The sequence below is a fragment of the Schistocerca piceifrons genome, chromosome 2, assembly GCF_021461385.2.
Source record: "Schistocerca piceifrons isolate TAMUIC-IGC-003096 chromosome 2, iqSchPice1.1, whole genome shotgun sequence".
Classification (NCBI taxonomy): Eukaryota; Metazoa; Arthropoda; class Insecta; order Orthoptera; family Acrididae; genus Schistocerca; species Schistocerca piceifrons.
The window spans coordinates 74,165,606-74,189,727 of record NC_060139.1 but is presented as its reverse complement, the minus strand read 5'-3'; the positions used below and the strand labels follow the sequence as shown (position 1 = coordinate 74,189,727).

General features: G+C 37.1%; 2 protein-coding genes across 3 annotated transcripts in view; one reads left to right on the top strand and one right to left on the bottom strand.

Annotated features, from left to right (window-relative positions):
* The window catches only part of LOC124777072 (tRNA 2'-phosphotransferase 1), a 68,937-nt gene extending 54,082 nt beyond the window's left edge, over positions 1–14,855 (top strand). For both annotated transcript variants that reach the window (XM_047252345.1, XM_047252346.1), the window contains 2 exons: positions 4,575–4,806; positions 14,621–14,855. In XM_047252345.1, coding sequence (XP_047108301.1) covers positions 4,575–4,806; positions 14,621–14,745 — 357 coding nt within the window. In that variant the 3' untranslated portion in view covers positions 14,746–14,855. The remainder of the gene's footprint in view (positions 1–4,574; positions 4,807–14,620) is intronic.
* Positions 14,839–24,122, bottom strand: part of LOC124777071 (nucleolar protein 10) — a 101,838-nt gene continuing 92,554 nt past the window's right edge. The window contains exons 12-14 of the mRNA XM_047252344.1: positions 23,209–23,456; positions 23,029–23,125; positions 14,839–15,073 (exon numbers count right to left, since the gene is read on the bottom strand). Coding sequence (XP_047108300.1) covers positions 14,942–15,073; positions 23,029–23,125; positions 23,209–23,456 — 477 coding nt within the window. The 3' untranslated portion in view covers positions 14,839–14,941. The remainder of the gene's footprint in view (positions 15,074–23,028; positions 23,126–23,208; positions 23,457–24,122) is intronic.

Sequence of the window (24,122 nt, the reverse complement as noted above, 5' to 3'; positions counted from 1 at the left end):
CACTAAAGAAACTGCATGAAATGACCCACCAAAGAAAGCTGACTGACTTCTGTAATGCTGTAGAATAATGACGTACTGTAGCTTGCAGGAAGTGTTGTAAATTATCATCCAGTACTTTATATACCATATTAAAAATCGTTATTGTTTGGGTGATGTTTGAGTGGAGCTTGCCTAGTTGCTGTACCCTATTTTGTCAGTTTCCGAAGTGTTTAACATCTAATGTTCTTTAAACTTAAATGCAATGTTGTGCAGTGTGTATATTGTATTATGTGTTCTTCCTAAATTTCCATGCCTACTTTGTCATTACGTGGTTTACTCTCAATATACTGTGGGTATGCTGTAACATTGGAATAAATCATGTCCCCAACTACCGTATTATATCCACCTTCTATTGTATTTGCCCCTTTAATTTGTTTTTTGTTCCTTGGATGTTACTATCATCTGCCACCTAATGGGAAGTTGTCTGAGCCGTATTATGCACCCCTGTAGGCTCTAACATCATTTGTTCTTAAATTGAAATTTTTATTTTGAATAATATAGTCCATTATTGACCTGATATTTATGGGAGGACTCTCCACGTATGCTTGCAGATCTGCTTGTGAGGAACAAAACCCTTTAAAATCTTGAAGGACAAAGTCTCACGTTTATCAACTAATCTTTCCCCAGTGTAATTTACTGTCTCATCATACAGGGTGTTTCAAAAAGAATCTACGTATTTCAAATGCGTATATTTATTATTAAACTTTAAGACAAACACATATGAAACACTACACACATATTTACGAACCTCTCAAGTTCAGATTACAGATGTTCAATATGTCCTCCATCAGCGAAATGAACAATATCACATAAATACTCAAATTCCTCCCATACTTCAGCAAGCATGTCCTTTGTCACTGATGTTATGGCAGTATGGATCCGGTTCTTCAACACTTTCAGGTTCTGCGGGAGTGGTGGTACATAAACATTGTCTTTAATGAAACCCCATAGGAAGAAGTCAGAGTGTGTCAAATCCAGTGACCATGGAGCCCAGCTGAGACATGGTTCGGTAGTTTCATTCAGATATTCACGCACTTGACAACTCCAGTGAAGGGGTGCCCTGTCTTGTTGAAAAATGAAGTTGTCTTTGTGCAGCCTCAGAAACAACCAGTTTTGTAACAGCGAGATACTGCTGACCATTCACCATGTTTCCATCAAAGAAGAATGGGCCATAAACAGATGATTGATATATTGTACAAAACACATTGACTTTGGGCTAATCTCGTACATGTTCAGTGGCTGCATGTGGGTTCTGTAGGCCCCAAATTCAAACACTGTGTTTGTGTACCTGACAACTAACATGGAAAGTCACTTCATCACTGAACACAATGCATTGTGTGAAAGTGTTATCATTGTCAATAGCATCAAGAATCTCATTACAAAATGCCACATTTGTGTTTGTCATCAGGGCACAGAGCTTGTATGGCTTCATAACCAACCGAAACACGCCAAATTGTTGTTGTAGGCAGTTGTAACTCCCTATGGGCATAACAAATTGATTTTGAAGGACTACATTGGAAAGCAGTTTGAATTCGTGCAACTTTTCTTGAGGAACACGAGGGTGGCCAGGACTCTTTCCTTTACATACAAATCCTGTATCCAGAAACTGTCGACACCATCTGTGAATGTTCCACTCATTCGGAGGATCGGTTTGGTACCTCAACCTGATATGTCTTTGCACTGTAATCACAGAACTGCACTTCACAAACTCGAGAACACAAAATGATTACTGCTGCGGAGTAGCCATTTTAAACTTGTGACAGTTACCAACCAAAACAGAAGACAACTGACATCTAGTGGCTATTAATATAAACTAGACTACGTATTTGTTTCTCCAATAGCCGAGCCAAGGTGCAGCGATTGATAGTTTGGACAAAATAATACTTTCTAATAAAATAATACTTTGTAATACAAATATTCTTTTTGAAACATCATGTATATTCCCACTACTCCACTGTCTGTGGCAACCCCTACTTTTCCACTAAAATTTTTCTTGCAGATTCTTATGCTTTCTAGTACACTTGTTTTACTTTTCATAAAACTCATCTTTGACTTTGCTTTTAGTGTCATTTATAGGTGCCTTAGCCCCAACAATGACAACTTCATGCGCATATTTTGAGATTTCTACAGTCTTTATTATCTCACCAATTTCCATCCAGCATTTGATATCTCTTCTGTGTTTTTTATGGATGGCTATTGAAATCCTTCTGTTTGCCCTTTCCTCCCTTTTAATGCCACTGTAAAAAATTATTTTTTTTACACACAATTCAAGTGCCTAACACTATTGCTAGAGTGATTTGCTTCCATTCATTTTTCACCAAATAATAAGTTTTATAAGTATCATATTCTTTTTCTTGAAATGTGCAATCTGCAACACTTGATTTAATACACTGTAAATATAAAGTTTCCTTATAAACACGTTTTATTTCTTGACATACAATTAACATAATGTTATGGCCACATCTTCTCAAATGTTGTTGTACCCCTCTGATGGCATTGCTACTTCCTAATAAATCTAACAAAGCAATACTGACCAGGAGCACATTTAAGTGGCCATCTCAGTTCCTTTACAGTTACTGTGATTAGTTAAACTGAGGTCACCAAATGGATTACAACTAATGAGAGTGGACTGCTCACTTAGAGTATCTCAAAATGTTCAATATCCATACACTGGATAAGATTTTATTAACTCCATGCTGATTCTGGTGTCCTCTCCTTATCAAAGCCCTTTTACTTTTTCACATTCAACATTAGGACAAAAAAAAGTTGAAATAGTCACCGTTTCTAGAAAAAGTCTGCTTATCCTTGACCTCACAGAATTAATTTGCTGTTTTAATACCTGTTGTCAAGTACAGTACTTAAACATTTTTAACATTCATGTAAATTAGAATTATCTTCCATGATTAGCCCCAGCTGCTGAGGACACAGGAAGTATGGATTCATAATGTAGCACTTTATTTTGTTAGTTATTGCCATCAAATAGCAACTACAAACTTTGGCTTCACTTTTGTGTTTGCTTTTACTTCTCACTTCCTCCTATGAGTATTTTGAAATTGTCTTTTCGCTATTGACTAAAACTATCCACTTGAGGCTACTGTAGAACTATCAGACTTTTTGACAAACTATGCTTTGAAGCTTCATTTAAATCCTGTAGGGTCACTCTCCTTCACCCCAACTCTCCTGTGATCACTCAAGACTCCTAAAGTTGCACCAAACTCGTTCTTTTCCAACCAGTCTCGTGTAAGCACTACTTCAAATTGTACCACTAACAAAATTTGCCACTGCTTATAACTTTGCAATTATACTGTTTATGAGGCAATAACATGTTGCCTCTTCTGAAAAAGGGACCTTATTAGGATCTACAGCAAGTCGAAACCATGTAGCATATGGTTAGTCTACGTTGTGTGTTAAATATTAAATGTCACCAAGTGATCTTTTTTCAAAAGTTCTGTCAGTCTTATAGCCTTGGCACTGGCTTGCACTTTTAATTGACTGCAATACCATTGGATCATGTATGAGCCACTACTTGCTTGATTTGTCTCAGTTATGTAAGTCTTGGCGGTTTTAATCTTTATTGTGAAATCCCCTTGAGCTGTGTCTGCTAAAGGTCCCAGCTACACACATATATTTATTTCTGATACTCCTGATCCTCATTTGAAAAGGATTATTATATGGCTTGTATACTGACATTCCTATACAAGAAGAAAGTTCAATGATCTGTATTTTTTCATTATCACATTTATTATAGTTGGTTACAACTGTGATGCTAAATCTGATTACTACGGAACTTCCACACTGTTCACAAGATTCCTTAGTGACAAGCATTGTTCCAGGAACTCATTGGTAAATTACATGTTTCGTAAACCAAGAGACTATCACCATTCTATTTCATGCAGAGAGAGAAAATAACAATGTTGCCTTATTGCACAGTATTAAAAGATCAGCAAAAAGATCGTTAGTTATGTTACTGGTGACCATTCCATTTTGAAAATGGGGAATAATTTTGTGCTTTGATCGGTGTAATCCAAAGTGATCAAGTCTGTCTGCTTTTTGGAGGTACTTCCTGTGTTTACAAATAGAGTTATATTAAGAACTGACAATTTGTAGCTGTAGTTCTCTTACTATGACATGTAATATTAAAAGAACAGTTAATAAAAATCATTTGTAAATATTTCATGCATCTTAAAATGTGACTAGTGGTGTATTTATATCATGGATAGATTAGTGAATATTTAGTTTTATTTTTCAATAAACTTTTCTTAAAAGTTCATCACAAAGGTTTTGGCCACTCTTATGCAACAGATGTTGCTAAGACAGTCACATATATATGTCACAGTTTTCAGAAGCACTATGTAGCTCCTTTTGTTGCAGAAATTATTCTGGTGTTTGTTTTATTTAAAGACATGGAAATTAAATAACCTGTCATTGACATCAATTATGTTTCCCGTACCGTAAAACTTGGAAATTAGCTCCACTTTCCCAGCATAATAAAAGCGTAACCTGTAGTAGAAGATACTAATAATCCTTTTCTACAGGCCATACAGAAGTTGGATCTTGATCCAATACTAGAATCTTCAAACACTCCTGTGGTTATACATGGAACATACAAGAAGCACTGGGAAAAGATTAAGCATGAAGGTCTGAGTCGCATGTCAAGAATGCACATTCATTTTGCTCCTGGTGAGCCTGGCAAGGAAGGAGTTATAAGTGGCATGCGTAAATCAGCTGATTTGTATATCTACATTGATATGCCAAAAGCTCTTGCAGGTAAATAGCTATGAACACTATACTGTATGTCCATGTTTAAAAGTCAAAAAATAAACACAACAAACTAAACTGCTCAACTGAGTGGGAACTGTGGGGAATAGTGTAATTAAAAGAAATTCAAGTTACAGTCCCATTTTCAGTTTTGCAGGAATTATGTGTTTGATATGCTTAACTAAAAGTTGTGAGTTGTTTTCTGTTATAATTTCTGATGGCTACAAAGTCTTTCGCGACGTATTTCTTGAGTGAACTAGCTAGTTCATGACAGTCAGTTTTAGCCCTGACGACGACCATGGAGGTAGTGGTCGAAAGCTTGGAGTTTTATCCCGAATTGACGCGGCATGTACACCGAGATAATTTCTGATCCTTGAAATTTGTGCAACGTGTTTTGCTTAGTATGAAAATTATGTTTATACTGATGAAAAAATATAACCTTCATTGATAGGCCAATATAATGGTCATGATCAAAGGTTTTATTATTGTCAGAACAGAAATTCCTCAACAACAGCACTGTTGTAGTACAAAGCTCAAAGAGACAGACCTTTGGTAACTTGGTTTTTATTCTGTGACTTTGTATGATTATAAAAAATTGCTTCAATCTAGAAGTGTGTTCCTTGTTATGTAGTTTTGGAGTGTGCATCCCTTTCAGGTTGACAGTTAAAACAGTTGCACTGAATCTGGAAGACGGGAACTTCTCTCTTGAAAATTGTTAGAATTTTGCAAGATCTGCAATCATGCAATGTTTTGTGTCGCCAAACCTTGTTGTTGTAGGAAACATGACTGCATACTATTTTGTAGGACCAGACAAGACGCTAAACATTGAATAAACTGCAGAGCAATTAATTATAATATGATGATGGCAGTAAATACCAGATAACTATTTATAATAAATATATACATTTTTATACAGATACACACATTCTCAAGTTGTCATGAGTTCACAGCTTTAGTTCCATGTTTGAAATCTAGTGAGAAGCTTCTGCAGACAAATTGTGAGGGTCTTCCATTGACCCTATGGATGCTCCGAGAGAATGTTCAAATGTTATATGATGTACAGGTTGTGGCTCTTCAATGTGTACATACTCAGGAGAGGACTTCCATCCTCATTGGTGCAGCAATGCTCCACATCTGCCACGGTCAGTTCTGATCCACATAGTATGCACCAGTGTCATTGGGGTAGATGAAAATCTGTTAGTTGCTCCCAGGCAGTTTTAATTAGTTGGTGATGCATCAAGGAAGTTTAATCCTGCCATTGATTGCTCGAGGCTTCTTACACATCGAAGTGACTGTTCTGCAGAAGAATTGTTGTTCACCACGATGATTTTCTAGAACTCAGTTGCCGGTTTTCTGATAATGAAAATTTTGAATGAATTGGTAATTCTAGGTTGTTTTTTATTCTTGAACACCCATTCATTCAGCAATGACCGTGATCTTCTTATTGATGGTATGAAATATTATTAAAAACCAGTAGCCCCTGCACTTTTTGGGAGCTGTGTCATTTATTTTAGTGTAAACAGTGTTTAGCCAGGTGTAACAACAGGACTGTTGCAAGCTTCTGGAGTATCTTGTTCCAAGTTTGATTTTGGCTACCACATTCCACAGCTGGATTTTGTGTCAGTGATCTATATAGTGTAGCTCTGAGGTATTTTGGAGTGTTGCAGTATTGGAGTGTCTGATCTCTGAATGTTATGTTAGGTATGTAATTTGCTTATTTATTCTGTACGTGTTTATCTCTTGTTGACTTAGAATAATGTAATTAACAAATCACCAGTCTTCAAATTCTTTGAGAAGCCTTTAGTTGCCTTCATTCCAGCCAGGAATGTCGTCTTTGCAGTAACCTCTTGGTATGCATCATTTTGCTGCAATTTTCAGTACCCCCCAAGTATCAGTTGTAATTGTTGAAAGTGGCTTTTATCCGTATGAGTGTTTGGAAAATTCAGACCAATGGACCTATCTAAGTGATATGGCCATTTAGTGCAACAATCCAATCCAACACCAGGCATATGGCCTCATGCTCAAAGGGGCACGCTGAAAGGAAATGAATAACATGATGATGATATCGTTTGATGGCTGTGAGCACTATGGGACTTAACATCTGAGGTCATCAGTCCCCTAGAACTACTTAACCCTAACTAACCTAAGGACAGCACACACATCCATGTCCGAGGCAGGATTCGAACCTGCGACCGTAGCAGTTGCGCGGTTCCGGACTGAAGCGCCTAGAACCGCTCGGCCACCTCAGCCGGCGATATCCTTTGATGTGGTTACACCACAATGCGTGTTAAGCTTAACAACAATGTGCTGTTTCATCTTTCCATGATGTAGGTGCACCTGCCAGAAGCAGAAAAAAATAAAAATATCACAGTTGTGGAGAGAGAAGGTTCATGTCATTTTTACAATCATCAGAAATCTCACCAATGTTTCACTGGATCTAGACTTGGTGACTGCTGAATGGCATGTGTCATACTACTACTTGGATTATGAAAAGCTGATGGAACTTCTCCTTTTGTACTGAAACACTGCACCAGCTCTCACATTAGTGAAATCTGTTGGCTTTTGCAAACTGACCATGAGTGATTGCCGCTTGTGTATCTTTTTCACATGATCAATTATATTTTTTCATTCTCTAGGATTGAAGAAAATATGCAAAGGCAGTACTGTACTTTCCTTTAAGAAGTTGTAGATTCTCACACCAACATGTTGAATGACTCTCCCCAAGGAGGGTGGGCTGATATATTTTTCCTGTACTTCCAAGGAATGGACAATTACTGAAACATTCATGACACACTGGAACAAATTCATCACAGCAGACTAAGGTGAAAGCTTTAAGTACGGCCAACATTGGATCTAGTAGCCATTTGCACATTTCATAGGTTGTATATCAGTGGCTACATCTTAGTCATTTACATAACAGCAGAATCAAAGTCACAGGTGGGGTCTAGATGCAAACCATTTTCAAGTAAAGCCAGACGTGATACGCAGTCTGTGAATATCAGTAGCGAGTTAGTAGGGACTAAAAACATTGGATGCCATCAATGAAGATAATCTCAAGGGATGTGGATTGAGTCATAGTACCCATTAACAAAAGAGAGTGCAAGTCTTTGAAACTTATTCTGTACACTTTATTAACAATAAATTATGACTATAATGCTTAATTTTATTTGTAGTCAAAAAGGTTAAATATAACCTGTTAACCTAGCAGGAAAACAGCTACAGTGAAAAAGAGTGCTCCTTCATCAGTTATCCTCTTCACACCCAGGATAAGTAAAACTGGGCTTTGCTTCATTTCTATATATTTACTATAGACATTCATATCATTCAACATAATTTCCCCAAATTTTTAAAACCATATTTTGGATATTCAGTGTGGCACATTGTGTCTCAGGATGGAAATTACTTGAAAAAACGAGTCACAAATAATTGCTATTTTTCATTTTAAATGTTATTTTTACCCACAAACCATATTTAAACATAATTTACATTTGGTGGTAAGTTTTAAAACTGTTTCTATTCGCTACTAGGCACAGATGGACTTTACAATTAGTGCAGATGACCCTTGACACACTAATGTTTTGACGACACGAGGAGCGGTGCAAAACTGGATTGCATTCACACTTCTCTCTCATCAGATGACTTACGTGACAGGTCTAGCCGACCCTCTTCTCTGCATATTCAGCAACGTCGATCTCCCAAAAGCTTCTTCTCCAAAGACTATAGCTGGTTATAGGAATTTAAAAGACTATTTTTGAAATAATTGGGTACTCGTAGAAAACTTTCAGTTCAATCATTGTATATTTTCACTTCAACAGGATACCACTTTACCATTTCTTGTATAAATATTTGAACTATGTTAAGCCAACTGAGTCATCAAACATTAGACTCTATTAATATACTTTTATGTCATGGCTGGTTTAATAACCACCACAAATTATTAACATGTCTCGCCTCTAGTGAGTCCCATACATGAAGTAAGTAAAAGTCCCTGTTCAGTCCACGCTTCATCTGTCTCTTTAACAATTATCACACTACCGTAAACCATGGAATATTACGCAACACTCCTAGTCCTTTTAATACAGCTTCCAAAGCGTGATCGGCAAACACTTGGTGGTGCCGCTTGTCTGACGCAGCTTCTGTCCTCCCATGACAAACGTCACTCCTGCACATACACAGACGTGTTGCACAGTAAATAGGCTCTCTCTCACTTATCTTTAAAACATTGCGTGTTCGAGGCGGCAGAAGGTCGAGTGGTTCCAGAATGTATGTAGAAATTCTCGAATCACTTCATATCCCCCTCCTTAGAGTGAACACGTGATATTTTATACATAATCATTATGTACATTAATATCGTACCTAGTAACAATCCACATTTTAAAAGTAATCATTTACTACATAAGTTTATACACACAATTTTTTTTCATAACTCCTTGTACTCCATAGAGCAGGCTTCTGATTTTTGTCTTCCCACTGATTATTTACTCTGCTTTGTTTTTTAGAATGTAAGGCTCTATTTATGATATCGTTCCGCATCACTCTTACTTATGAATGGTGAGGACACACTCTTCAGCTCCAGTGGTAAATTCCAGGTGTCATGGACACTTAAATATTTCATCCTTCATTCTAATTTTTTGTACTATTTTTTTTTTCAGTACTGACATTATTTAATGCCGTTTGCAATCTGGGGCGACTCTGGGAAAAATGAACATGTTCTTTCCGACATTCATAAAACCTAATAACGCTAGTGGTATATAGAATCCAAACTTACCAGTATAATTCCTACCAAATGTGTGACTTCTGTCACGATACTTCCCTTTTTCCTTCAGGAACAGTACAGGTGCTGCACAGTAAATAGGCTCTCTCACACTTATCTTTAAAACATTACGTGTTCAAGGCGGCAGAAGGTCAAGCAGTTCCAGAATTTATGTGGAAATTCTCGAATCACTACCACACTGTTACATCCAGGCATTCTGCAACAATGATTCTTTCCATCATTTACTATATCAGACGTGAGAAGGATTCCTGATGTTCTTTTCTGTTTAGATGGATGACTACTGATGGTGGGGCTTCTGATTCAGACACTACTTCTTCATATGTTGTTTGCAAAACCATCAACCACTCTCAAATATCTGCTTTGAATTTCAGATAGCATGACAACATATCTTCCTCAATGCAGCAGAGTCTTTCCTGTATTCTATGCAGCCTGCAGCATATGCAAATTCAAAGAAATACAAGATCCTTTTTACTGTCCACTTATTTGCTTTTGCTTGTCTGTAAGCAGCAACCATTCTATCCAACAAACCAACTCTACCCATATTTGCTTTGTATTATGATACAGTATGTGGTACTGATTCATTAAAGCAAGAATGATCCTCCTTTGACCATCATCTACATTGTGATGTGGGCGTTTTGCTATCTGTGGATGACAGGCTTAAAAAATTTTTGATCGCTGTTCCAAAAATGTTTATTAAAATTGATGACAGGCTTGTTGTCAAACAATTTAACAACAGCAATTTGTCCATCGCCTCACACAGAGTAGTGAATAGCAGCATGGCCCCTCTTCTTTCCATTTCAGCATATGCAAGGAGTCCTCTTTTGGAATATGGATTGTTCCTGTTACTTGACAACATGCATCTACATGTAGGGCATCAAGTAACCCTTCTGATGTAAAATAATGGTCCATGTAAATCTTGCATACTCGAGCAATGATCTGGCAAGTCTCATTATCATTTTCCCACCAATATAGAGACGATGAGAGCCCTCTACGATGGTGTCACCTTTTCCTTCATACACAAAAAAGTCCTTGAGGCCACATGGGTTTTGTTTATCTCTCACATATTGCCTCATTTCTGTTGAAGCCCACAAGGGATCATTTGTTCATCAATCGAAACACTTTCGATTCTTGGATTACGAAGACAGCCAAGGACGAACCTTCAAAAATTTATCTTTGATTTTAAGTTCTGCTGCCACAGTTTCACCTACAATAAGTTTTTTTGAGTTCCTTATTGAAAAGAACTGGCCTCTTGAAATATTTTCGGCAACTTTGGGTACACTGGTGGCGTCTACCAAGTACACACGTATTCTGGGATACCGTAAATATGACACTGCAACACACACACCAAAAAATTAGAAGTTTTTCTTTATGAACAAAGTATGGCCAATTCAAACAAGAGCTCAAACATGGATTCAGGAATATATTTTACTAAATAATGCTCTGTTTGTTTCCCTTGGCACAGGGATGCATCAAATTTTGGAGCAGGTGGAAGAGGCTTAAAAATGTCTGTATAGTGCCAGGCAGGCTCACCACTGGTCATGTAGTCCAGTTTTAAAACACTGGTAATCACTATCCTCTTCAGATTCACTCGACATTTCTCATCCAGTGCTGTTCACAGGCAGAGTAAATATCTGTTCAGCATCGTCTTCACTTGACAATACTTCTACATCAGAGGTATCACTATCCATGTCCAAAGTTGCTTGTGATAGTAAAAGAAATTAATGCAAATATCACTAACCTGCACACAAATTTTTAATTAAAAATAATTCCAAATTACAAACAAAGAAAAATTGCACCCCACAGTCCCATTGTGTCATATACGACACGTTAAGATTCAGTAAATAAAAAAACATGCAAACTTGGCAGATATTATTTCAAACGCCATATCTAAAAAAACTCTGTTCTATCCCAAACATGATTAAATTAAAATAAAGGCAATATATAAAGAAATGAAAGTATAGTGTTCATACTTAAATAACTTTGCTTTGGCTGTGCTCTAATCCATTTGCACGTCTCAAGAAAATGGCTCACAGGTCAGTGCACATGAGCAAAACCACTATGAAATCAGATTTATGCCACTCCTGACATCTAGTGGTGAAAGCACAAAGTTAGGCCTCATCGCATAAACACTACTGCTCTGTCAGCTGAAAAATAATCGATTTTGTGTGTTGTATACGACACGCAGGATCCGAAGAGTTTACAATAAATAACTGCTTTTTTATTTATTTATTTATCATGTGATTACACTTACTCAATTCACAGCAATATTTACACAATAAAGCACAAAAGGAATATTCAAATGGAGAGGCACTGATGGTATCCTCCAGTCTCCATTGAAACATCTTTAGAGACATTGCTCTGGTCAATGGTCTGCTCTGAAGCTCCACAGTCACGAAATGGGGAGCCTGAGTGTCCCCAGTTGTACATGAAGGACTTCTTCCGTGTCCACATCAGTTGACACCAGGTTCTTTTAGGCATTTGCAGCCTCACATACATGTGGCGGTCTTTGAGACCATGTTGGTGTATGGTGGTGTTTCTCCCTGCCTCCTTCCACACATCTTCAGTCTTGGATAGCTGGATCTCACGAGCTGTCCAGAATGGTTTATTTGACTTGAGGTCTGGACGCTAGGTGGACTGAGCACAATTTCCTGGGCAGATACTCTCTAGAAAAACTCTTAATATTTTTCGATTCATGAGTCACTGCTTCTTGTCATCTCAAATGTGGTGGAGCAATGTTACTGAGAGAAAACAGCCAAGATAGAGGAGTTGATCTCAAGGTGCCCGTTATGATTTTCATGGTACTGTTCAAATGATTATCTTCATTACTGACATGCACACCCTTGTACCATACTGGTGTGCAATGTTCAGTCACAGAATATACGAGACAAGGCTGCTGTACAGATAATGAGCCCCCACAAGAAGTTACAGCTAGCTTCCGGATAATGTTGTTCTTGGTCTTTAACTTTTCTGCGAGTGAGTGAGGTGAATACTGAATGATCCATTGTGACTCCAAGATACTTAGGGTGAGGGTTGTTCTTTATTGTTTTGTTATAGGTGACATTTAGTGGTTGGTTTGCTAAGCAACTGTTGAAGTAGAAAGCTGTCAATTCAGTTTTTGTAGCATTAGGACACTATCTCCAGTTTCTGTAATAATCACCCAAGTAGTCTCAGGTCTTGTGTGGGCACATTTTCTCCATCTAGGATATAAAATAAATAGCTGTTGCTGTTATTTTTTCACATTGATAGCTTAATATTAATTTATTACTTAGGTATTTTTCAAAGGAAATAGTTACATGCAGCTATAACAACAGAGACTTGTTTACAATACACTACAAGTTTTCATGGTGCTTTAAGTTAACATTGCTTCTTACCACAAAAATAACTGGAATTTTCAACATTGAAACAAGATAACCATAATTTGCAATTTTCTATTGAACTGATTGAGAATCCCATTTTCTTGTTTTATGTTAGACAGAAGCTTGCTGAATACCTTTTCATCAGAGAACATAACTCCTCTCTGAATTCTGACAGGGAGGCAAAGTCACATGAAATTACTTTTTGTGTCTTTTATTGTGATTGTGCAGATTATCGTTCAGGTTTAACTGAGTTTTACGATCACCAACTCTCAGAACAATTTTTAAGAATAAAGCTAGCGCTCTCTCTCTCTCTCTCTCTCTCTCTCTCTCTCTCTCATATATATATATATATATCTTCCTCCATTTTTATAAGATGACCCCCAACACCATAAGCTGTACGTACAGCTAATTTAATGGAATATTTGGCACATGTTTTTGGTTATACTGTGACAAAACAGGTTTTCTTCCCAGTTTATAAACAAAGATGTCAGCAGAGGTAAGTTCAATGAAACAGATTTCATTAACAGTGAAATGTCACTCAAGTTATAAGTTGGCACAGTGGATAGGCCTTGAAAAACTGAACACAGAAGATCAATCGAGAAAACAGGAAGAAGTTGTGTGGAACTATGAAAAAAATAGGCAACATCAAGGATATTCTGAGCTCAGGAGCGCCGTGGTCCCATAGTTAGCGTGAGCAGCTGCGGGACGAGAGGTCCTTGATTCAAGTCTTCCCTCGAGACAAAAGTTTAATTTTTTATTTTCGCAAAGTTATGATCTGTCTGTTCGTTCACTGACGTCTCTATTCACTGTAATAAGTTTAGTGTCTGTGTTTTGCGACCGCACCGCAAAACCGTGCGATTAGTTGATGAAAGGACGTGCCTCTCCAATGGGAACCGAAAACATTTGATCGCAAGGTCATATGTCAACAGATTCCTCCACAGGAAAACACGTCTGATATATTCTATACGACACTGGTGACGGCATGTGCGTCACATGACAGGAATATGTTGTCGACCCATCTAACTTGTACACTTAGCGAATGGGTAAAAAGATTCTTCTACCTTGCCCGATTTAGGTTTTCTTCTGGATGTGATAATCACTCCCAAAAAAGTGATGAAAACATAAGAGTTTGTAACAAATGAATGAAACAGTTTCACAGTCACAGTTTTCCCTGTGCTCTGTCAAAACATATGTTTTTAACGTTTTCAAATTTTTCCATGTGTAGAACGTCAAATCCTGCATATGTCCAAGCAAATCTGAACATGTCCTGGAATTTTGGAGAGCGAAGTTGATTATGTGTGAGTGCCTGAACTTTCATAATTGTCTGAAAATAAAAAATTAAACTTTTCACTTGACGGAAGACTTGAACCAAGGACCTCTCGTTCCGCAGCTGCTCACGCTAACCACGGGACCATGGTGCTCCTGAGCTCACATTCTCTTTGATGTTGCATATTTTGTGCATGGACTACTCAGTTTGTATATTTTGCTTATTTTTTTCAGAGTTCCACACAACTTCTTCCTGTTTTCTCGATTGATCTGTGTTCAGTTTTTCAAGGCCTATCCACTGTGCCAACTTATAACTAAATCTGAGGGGGGTGCGATGGGGAGGTTCTTGGTACATAGTTCAAGAAATGCGACCAATTTCATATAAGTTTTCAAATGTCACTGATCTCTAATTCTTGTATTGTTGCAGATGGTTTGAAATTCTACAGATCCTCAAATAATGTTATACTGAGCCCAGGAAATGACAGTGGGTTAATACTACCAAAATACTTCAAAAAGGTTACAGATAAACACGGAAGAGAATTAGAAGTGTGACTCAATGAATACAGTAAACATGTAAATATTTGTCAGATCTGTACAGACAGAGGAGAAAGGAGGGCGACTAATTTCTGTAAATAAAAATGCACATTGTTTCTAAAAAATAATTATATATATTTCTGTACAAAATATACACTGCAAACAAAATCTTTATCTGGAACTAAAGATCTTCCAATTTCCAGCAGCTCCTATCCTACAATGTTCGCCTTCCCATCCAGAACTTGGACTTCCCTTTGGTACGTAGGCCTCTTGCAGGTCTTGAAAGTTTACGTCGTTCTTCTTTATGGAGCTCTGCTTGCTTTTTCATTTTTGAATATTTGTCATTCTGAAACGTACAAGGAATTCACAGGTGTAACTATGGGTTACAAAATTTTTCAATGTGAGTTGTAAAATTAAAGACATATTGTAATTAACAATTTAATGAGGTGACTTAATACAGCTGTCAGGAATTTGCCGTCAGCTGCACAAATTCATTTTTTATTTTCAACTGGTTTTGCTCCTAGTGACCATCTGCACAGGAACAAAAACAGTTATACATTAAATGGATATGCAATTCCAGCTTCCAATTGGGTAAGTTGAAAACTATCACAGCCATAAAATGTTTACAGAACCACATATAACAGGCCATGATTTCAATACCAGCATAAAACTGACTTTAGTATGAACCTTAATGATCATTATCTTTAACCAAAGGGAAATCAACTTTGTGCTGGTATTGAAATCATGGCTATTACAAGTGATTCTGTAAACATTTTATAACTGTTTTCAACTGATCCAATGGAAAGCTGAATTGCATATACACCTAACCTTTTTTCCTTCCTGTGAAGATGATCACTATAACCAAAACTGGTAGAAAATAAAGAATAACTTTTTACAGCTAATGGTAAACATGCCATCCTTCGAACTTATTATAATACTTCTATGACACACCACCGCACTACCTGAGATTATGTGTAGACGTCATCACATAAACACCTTTTATTTCATGCTTGGGTACGCAGTCTGCACCTGAAGGCTTGTCCGCAAGTCAGTCCTGCTATTATGGTTGCTTTGCCATGACTCATTTCTTCAGACAGCTTTTGCCAGTTGTAGATAGCACATGCCAAAACTTGTGAAGAAATACTGACAGCCACAAATGAATTCTTCCCCTTCACAGGAACCCTCCTGCTTATAATGCATCACTACAAGGCACTTTCAACATTCACTTCTGGAAAAATATCCCAAAATCCCTTCCTAAAAATAACTGCCCCAAGAAAGAATATTTTGTCTCACCACATGAATAATGCCAGTTGAACTTTCTATTGTGGACTGTGTCATGACTTATAACTGAATCATGTTCATAAGTAAAACCATTAATTTACCTGAGTGCAGGTTTGGAGGATGGAAGTCAACAGCAATCAAATGAGTACACTTGCAGTGTCACAGTTCATTTTGCATAATGATACTTTGAAAACATTTGTTTTGTGCCATGCCAAATAATATTTTCAAATGGTAATGATCTTCTATGGACACTGCACTCATACAGATTTGGTTATGTTACTTCATTGCAAGCTCTCACATTTAAAACCAGGAAAGTAGTTTTCACTATTAGGTTTGACTACACATGTCATTTCTCTCCACTTCACACTTCTGCATTAGAAAGTTTTGAGTTTTTATTCTGAATGAATAAGACTTGTTTTCATTTATCATTGTTTTAATATGAAGTAAAGAAGTTGTAATATTTACTCGAATCTTTCAACGACAGGGCTGTCAGGAATTTAGCAAATAATACCAGTGGAAAAATGCTCCTATTGGAGCACAAAAAAAGGTGAATATGCTCCCGTTTAAAAGGCTGGCTCCGACTGAAAAGCGAGGGCCGACGAGGGTGGCCGAGCGGTTCTAGGCGCTACAGTCTGGAACCGTGCGACCACTGCAGTTGCAGGTTCGAATCCCGCCTCGGCATGGATGTGTGTAATGTCCTTAGGTTCGTTAGGTTTAAGTAGTTCTAAGTTCTACGGGACTGATGACCTCAGAAGTTAAGTCCCATAGTGTCAGAGCCATTTGAACTTTTTGAAAAGCGAGGTACGAGCTGCCTCATTCTGTGTTCCTTAGCATCTTTAAAAATTTTCACAAAAATTTTGGGATACAAACATATTCGTACCCTTTTTAACATGCAACTCAACACCTCTCACTTCTATAAGCTCCCATAAAGTATCTCACTCACACCAACTAGCCCATCACTGTACATAACGCAAACCCATCCACTGAAACTCACCCATTCCCTCTCACTCATTCATTCATCCCAACTAATTGTCATTATCTCTCTAACTGTCACTGTCTCACAGCCACAGTATCCTTCATTCTGGCCTACTACTACTGTCTCTTATCTCTCTCTCTCCCTCCTGTTCTCACTGCTGCTGTCTCGCTTTCATTGCCATAGACTCTGTCTCTCATTGTCAACTGGCTGTCGCCCACTTCCTCCTCCTCTCTATCTTTCTCTCCCACTGGTACCAGCACCTTCACTCTTTTCCTAGCCCTGTCCTATTACTGTCATTGTCTCCTGTCTTCTAGTATTTATTACTTTTCCATCTCTTCCCCATTGCCACCATCTCCTCCTCTCTCAGCATAAAAAAGCACAAATATGTTTGCATGGCAAAATTTTTGGGAAAATTTTTAACGGTGCTGAGGAAGGTAGAATGAGAGAGCTGGTACCGCAATGTTCAGCTGAGTCTTTTAAGCAACAGTATATTTCTCTTTCTTGTGCTCCGACGCGTTTTTCCACTGTTTCCCTTCTTTTCCCCACACAGCAGGGCATGTCACTCATATGAAAAGAAAATGTTCACGATTGTTGAAGTTTGGGATCTTAGCAATACGAGGGGGGTCTTATCCCCTTCAAAATACTCTCCATTGTAACATTTGTCCCACCAGTGCTTCCACTGCTTGAAACATTTTTTGTAGTCTTCGTTAGGAATGGCTGATAGCTGCTCCCTCACTTTTTCTTGACTTCTTCAATGTCATCAAATTGGTGTCCTTTCATGCCCCTTTTCGTGCTTGGAAATAAGAAAAAGTCACATGGAGGCAAGTCAGGTGTGGAAGGTGCATGGGGGCAGCGGAGCCATGGCATTTTTAGCTAAAAACTGTCTAACGGAGGTGGCCGTGTGGGCAGATGCGTTCTTCTGCTGGAAGAAACAGCCTCCTGTCTGCCACAAATCAGGTTTCTTTTGGTGAACACCAAGCTCCAAGATAACCCACCAATCTCTGACAGTTGATCAGTTGTCTGTCAACAGTCTGTGAGCACAAGCTCTCAAATTTTTTCAATAGTTTCGTTGAAAGGCAGTTGATGGACATCCAGAACGAGCTTTGTCACCAATCGACTTGTCGGCATTTTTAAATCAAGCAAACCACTTGTACATTTGAGTTTTTTCTTAGTGTCAGCTTGGTAACCTATTTTCAAAATTAAAACAGTTTCAGCAGCATTTTTACCAAGTAGAAAGTAACATTTCACAGCTGCCCATTGTTAATTTAAACTTGGCATCATAAAAAATTAAACAAGAACAAAACAGCACTAGCAAAAACAATCGCTGCAAATGAACAGAACAAGCCAGGTTGACAACACAGGCAGCACTGAACTGGCAATGAGTTTTGTGCACACGCCTAGCAGCATAAATGTGTACTACACAAGCTCTGCCAAAGACTTTTTTTTTTACCCCATGGTATGTAATAAAAATTTCAGCCATTTGCAGTGCAATGCCATCTTGGAATCTGTGGCTTGGTTTTTGCACCCAAAAACCATGTTTTTGGGATGTTTCTTGATTACGGATAAAGATTTTTGAAAATGGGAAGATGACATTTCTAGATAAATGCACAGAGAATACACTGTTAAAATAAAGCTTCCCCCCCCCCCCCCCCCCCCCAGGAGCAGCCCATGAACTAAATGGTGCCTCCCTGTTAAATGCAAACTTTGACTTTGTACGGTATGAAACATACTAAAATGATCCTTATGTTGGGTATACATATGGTCCCTAGCCCAAGGGCTGTCCACAACACATGACCCTTAATTTCTATCACCAATAGCACCAGAAAAATCCCATTTTTATATGTGATGTATTGGAACATATTGATAGTGCATGCTGTCGCAGGTGTTCCATTAAGAGCAATTGAGAAATGGAATTCCAAAACTTAAACATGAATAAGAATGAATTAACATTCTGGGAACATTGTGGTAAGCTTTACCTGTTGTAGTCGTGCTTAACAGGTTCGAGTGAACTTTCTGACTGCGTCATGAACTCAAATGGTTATCTTACTCAGTAGATAAGGTATTAGCTCTAATTAGGGAATCAATTAGTGTAATGCAAAAGTTATGCCTTACTTGTCTCCTGATACAGAAACATTTGTCCAGCATAAACACAATACCATACAACATCATAAGAAGTACAATAAAGGAATGAGTTAAGTAAGAGTTAGCTCAAGAAAAAGCAGATGATTGGTAGTGATGCATCAGTATGCTTTTACAATGTGATAAATTACACTAGACATTATTGACAACATGCAAAAGTAGTGTTTCTACTTCTGCAGTTGTCTTCACTACTAGAAGTCTTTTGTGTGTAATAAACTCAAGATGTGTTCATCCAAAAGTGTATATAGAGGACAACAGCATTTTGGAGATTCCAAAAAGCTATGTCCTGAAAAATGGTCGTAGCATAAAATGTAATGTGTTTCTGGTTATGCCTACTGTTACTATCTACATGAAGGAGTGATCTCAAACAGATGCAGCGTTTTCTATCAATTCAACCAGACAGATAAAAACTGCAATCTACAACGTAGATATTTATTCATACATATGGACCAATCTAGATTTGTTGATAAGCATATATGTTATTCTAAGTTAATCCAGATTTTACACAGAATTAAGCTATCAGACCAGCACAAAAAATGCTATTATCTGTTAGTTTTCTTTCCTTCTATGTTCCTCCTCCTCTCTCTTCTTCTTTAAGCATTTTCAGACATGTGGTAAAGCTGAGAGATCGTTCAGTGGTACTTAAAATTCTTTATTTGAAAGTATTCACCTTCAAAAATCTGTTGTTTTCGGGGGCTGTAGCAACAAGTTATTTGCTAGCATTCTGCAAATCATACAAATTAATTGCAACTTCCTTGCTCTGAATGTCTAGCAAATATGCTGTGTGTTGCTGAGTAACGCTTTATAGTATAGAAATTTTGAACTTTGGAGTCAGATGGAATATCCTAAGGTATGCACTGAATGATATTTACTATAATGTAACATAAAAAATAGTTTGGCCTTGTTGATGATAATTTTTTCTGAAATACATTCACACAAATAGCCCATTTCCACAGCTATTGCTCTTGGGCAAAATGATGAAGTAAAAAACAGAAATCAATCCAGACTGAAGACATATGATTGCATTTAGGAAAAGTAGCATATCTGTCAGTTGGTGGACTCAAGTTGGCAGCACATAATAAATAATGAAAGAGCAACAGACAATTAAACAAATTTAGTAACCACTGTACTGCTTCTCATATATGATAGATCAGATTGGCAAAAGGCATTAATTTGTGACAGCTGTCTAGTGGAAAAGGACTCACAAACAAGACAACTGCAGGAGAGGAGCGATAGTCATATATATGGACAATATGCATGCATCTCATTTTGTTATATCAGAGTGATAGGCTACTGTAGACAACAACACATTCACTGAAACATATTGTATGTATTGTCCTTGTCAATTACTACTAATTCTCATCTTCCAAATAAAATAGCAACTTAGAATAGTTCAATCCACAGGGAAACATTATTGTGTAACAAAGAAAAACTTGAGATTACAGACCCTTCAGAATTCTTCTTTCTCAAACATAGAAAAACAGGGTACAGATAGAAAAAGGAAGAAAGACATAGACTACAAAACAGCCTACAATTTTTTTAACTGCCATTATCAAATGGTGAACAATGAATAATTGTGAAACATTTAGTAGAGCGTTATCATATAGTTTTGGGCATCAAACATTTAACAATACAATTTGGCAATTTCTTGTAATATTGGGTCTGTATGCTACCATCCACAGAGTTTCCATGTCTACTTCCAAATAAGAATGCTGAAGTCAATTATAGGGTTCAATTTTCATTAGCATCTGTATGAAAACACAAAGCAAGTCCAATTAAGCAGTCAGGCTTCATTTTTATCTGGTATTTCAATAATGTTAGACTAAAATTCCTTGTCAATTGTGAGGTCATTAGAGATAATGGACAAACTCAACTAAACAAAGAAAGGAAAGAGAACCTAGAACTGGATGGATGGACAAGGATTTGAAACCTTCTTTTGACAAATAACATGTATCTTCAGAGATGCTAATTAATGAAGCTGCTTAATACATTCAACCACTGAAGCAAGAATACTGACAAGGGATCTTATGGACTCGCCCTCTTTGATTTTCTTCATACTTACAGTGGATTTGGAGGTCTGTGCCTTCATCAGTTACCATAAGCAATACAACATAGTTAAAAAAAAATCACTTTCATCTTCGAAGATTTTGGAACACTAAAAGTACAACACATTTTGAGCATCTTAAACCTTCCGCGGGCACATTTTTTGTAACAACTCAGCAAAGATAATTTTCTTGCTATCCTATTAGAAATGTGATCAACTGACTGTATTTATTTTTTGATAATTATATTTTTGTGATTTACGACCAAAAACTATGGTGGTACATATACCATCATGGCACCTTTGTGAGATATTAAAACTGATGGTAAATGGATTTCCCCCTTCCCTTTTATGTCCTGTTATGTGTTGCCATTAAACGTAAAAAAATAATGAACATTTATTTTGTGTTTTCTTTTACTTTATTTTAAAAAATATTAAAGTTTACTTACCACAATGCGAAAACAATCCTTGAAACTTTGTAACGCAATAATGGTATGAGCTGACACAGGTCACAATACCGTGTGCTGCAGTAGTGAGGCAATGTGTTCCAACAACAGTAGTAACTCCACGACAAGAAGAAACTGAGTGTTGTAGCAGTTTTTGTACACCCGGTACAGTGTACTACCACAGGATGTCAAGATTAGACAGAGATGGTAAAATGTATTCCCAAAAGCTCTAGGATACCCCTAAGCTGGTACTGGTACTAAGTATGCTTCCCAAGGACCACAAATGACCCTTTAATTTTGTTGTAAATATACTTCCCAAGTCTCTTCCAGAAACTCCATTGGTGGTAACCATACTTCCCAATAACCATTAAAACACCATTGTTTAGTGGGATATATACTTCCCACAGTCCTGATGGCTATATTTCATACTAAACAGAAACTACAGCTGGTGCAGCAGACTGCCACTAGATGCCAAGAGTGTACAGAAGTCGTAACATAAATCCCTTTAAAATATCCCCCATGGACCGCGAAAGGGTTAACATAGCTGCCAGTAGCTGAGGCCATAGTGTACAAGTCTTGTAATGCGAGCTATATAATCTAAAAGATGCTGGTTCAATTCTCGTTACTAGCAACATTATTCTTTCCTTTTATTTGAATTCTATGTTTACTTTCAAATAAAAATGTTAATAAACAAATAACTGAATCGTAATTTTCAATAAAAATAATTTTTTTGTTTATAACTAATAACATAAAAATTGAATAGTACATGAAAGTTTGATACAAAAATGTGAAACATCAAATAGAAAATAAAAAGCTTTTCCATTAATAGAGATGAACAGTATAACATATTTTTTTTTCACTTAACATTAGGCACTTTGCATTTCTGTTTCAAATTTTAATTTATTTTCATATAATCAACAATTTAAAAAAAAGATGTTATTTTTATTAAAAATTATGATTCTATATTCATTTATTAATATTTCTATTTGAAAACAAATACAGAATTGAAACACAAGTAAAAAAAAGGATGTTACTACTACTGAGAATCAAGGCATGACTTCAAATTATAATACTTATAGGCCATGCACTCCGCCAATGGCTGCTCTGTCAAAGATGCTCGAAATGTGTTGTACTTAACAGTGCTTCAAACGTGATTATATCTAGTTTGCATGAGAACTGGTGTCGTACTGTTTTAGCAAGCTTCAAATCATGTTAAGTATAAAGACAACCAAAGTGGCAGAGCAGTCTGTAAGGAGTTCTCGTAAGAAGAGAAAAATTTGGATACAGTGACAAGTAAAAAATATTTACATAATTAAACAACAAATTACTGAAGAACTGTAATTACTCTCAAGTGGTATCGCCCCCCCCCCCCCCCCCCCACACACACACAGATGAATGAAACATTAAAAGATACTTACCTTACGTATAGTAAATGTCATCTCTCTGCTTCCAGAAGCCCCAAGAATTCTGACACTGCTTTTAGATTCCTTCTGCAACCTTTCGCCTAGTGTTGCTCTAAAGGCAGAAACGTGTTTAAAAGTTAACTCTTTACCAATGGATTAAGGCCATTACAAAACAAAATATTGTTGATGACATACCTATTTTTTTTCTGATAGGATGCTGCGTTGATTCCCTTGAACTCTTCTCCTTCTCTTATTTCAAAAAATTTTGGTTTAGATGTTGCTTCATTACTTGACTTTTCTTCCTCTTCCACTACCTCTTGCCTTGCTTCCCGTCGCAATAAACGATGCTGCCGCTTAAGTTCCTTTGTCCATTCTCTATCATCATCTGAACTGGATTCATCATCAGATTGTTCATCAGAGCTGGGTCTTCCTTCTGGTTCATCCTGTGAATCATATAGTAGTGCATGCAGTTAAAAGTATGATTCTGAGCCATATCTGGTGTTTCAATCAGCATTTTTTACAGTGCGCACATAGGTCTGCTTAATGAAACAACATACAATAGTATGTGCAAGCAAATACATGACGGAGGAAGAGGACCCCAGCTGTAATGTACACAATTCAAAACTGAAACAAAGTTGGTTCATTCTAACATTAGATACAAATTAGATAGATTGGATGAAGATATAGCTATAGCAGTTGTGGTTGATTCATAAGCTTGGCAGCCGAGCTTAAGCAATGTTATTTTATAGATTAATGTACTCTAAAAACATTTAAAATGACATAATTTGTCTGCACAGAATTTATAGCTTTACATGATTAAAAATTAGTACAAAAGTCAGTTGTTCCGCTTCATTTCTGACTATTCAGCATAAAAATAATACGAATGTAAACATTACATGACATGTATATTCGTCGACATTTGCCGTTTATCACTTTACTTTGTTGGGGGCAGGATTTACCATATATTATAGACTATAAGACATTAGTATAAGAAGTGCCTTAATTACTATTAGATTGCAAAGCTAGACTAAAAGAAGTTCTTAGTTTATGAAACCAAACTGACTTTCGCTCCTCCTCCTCCTCCTCCCCCTCTTCTTCTACCTCTTCAT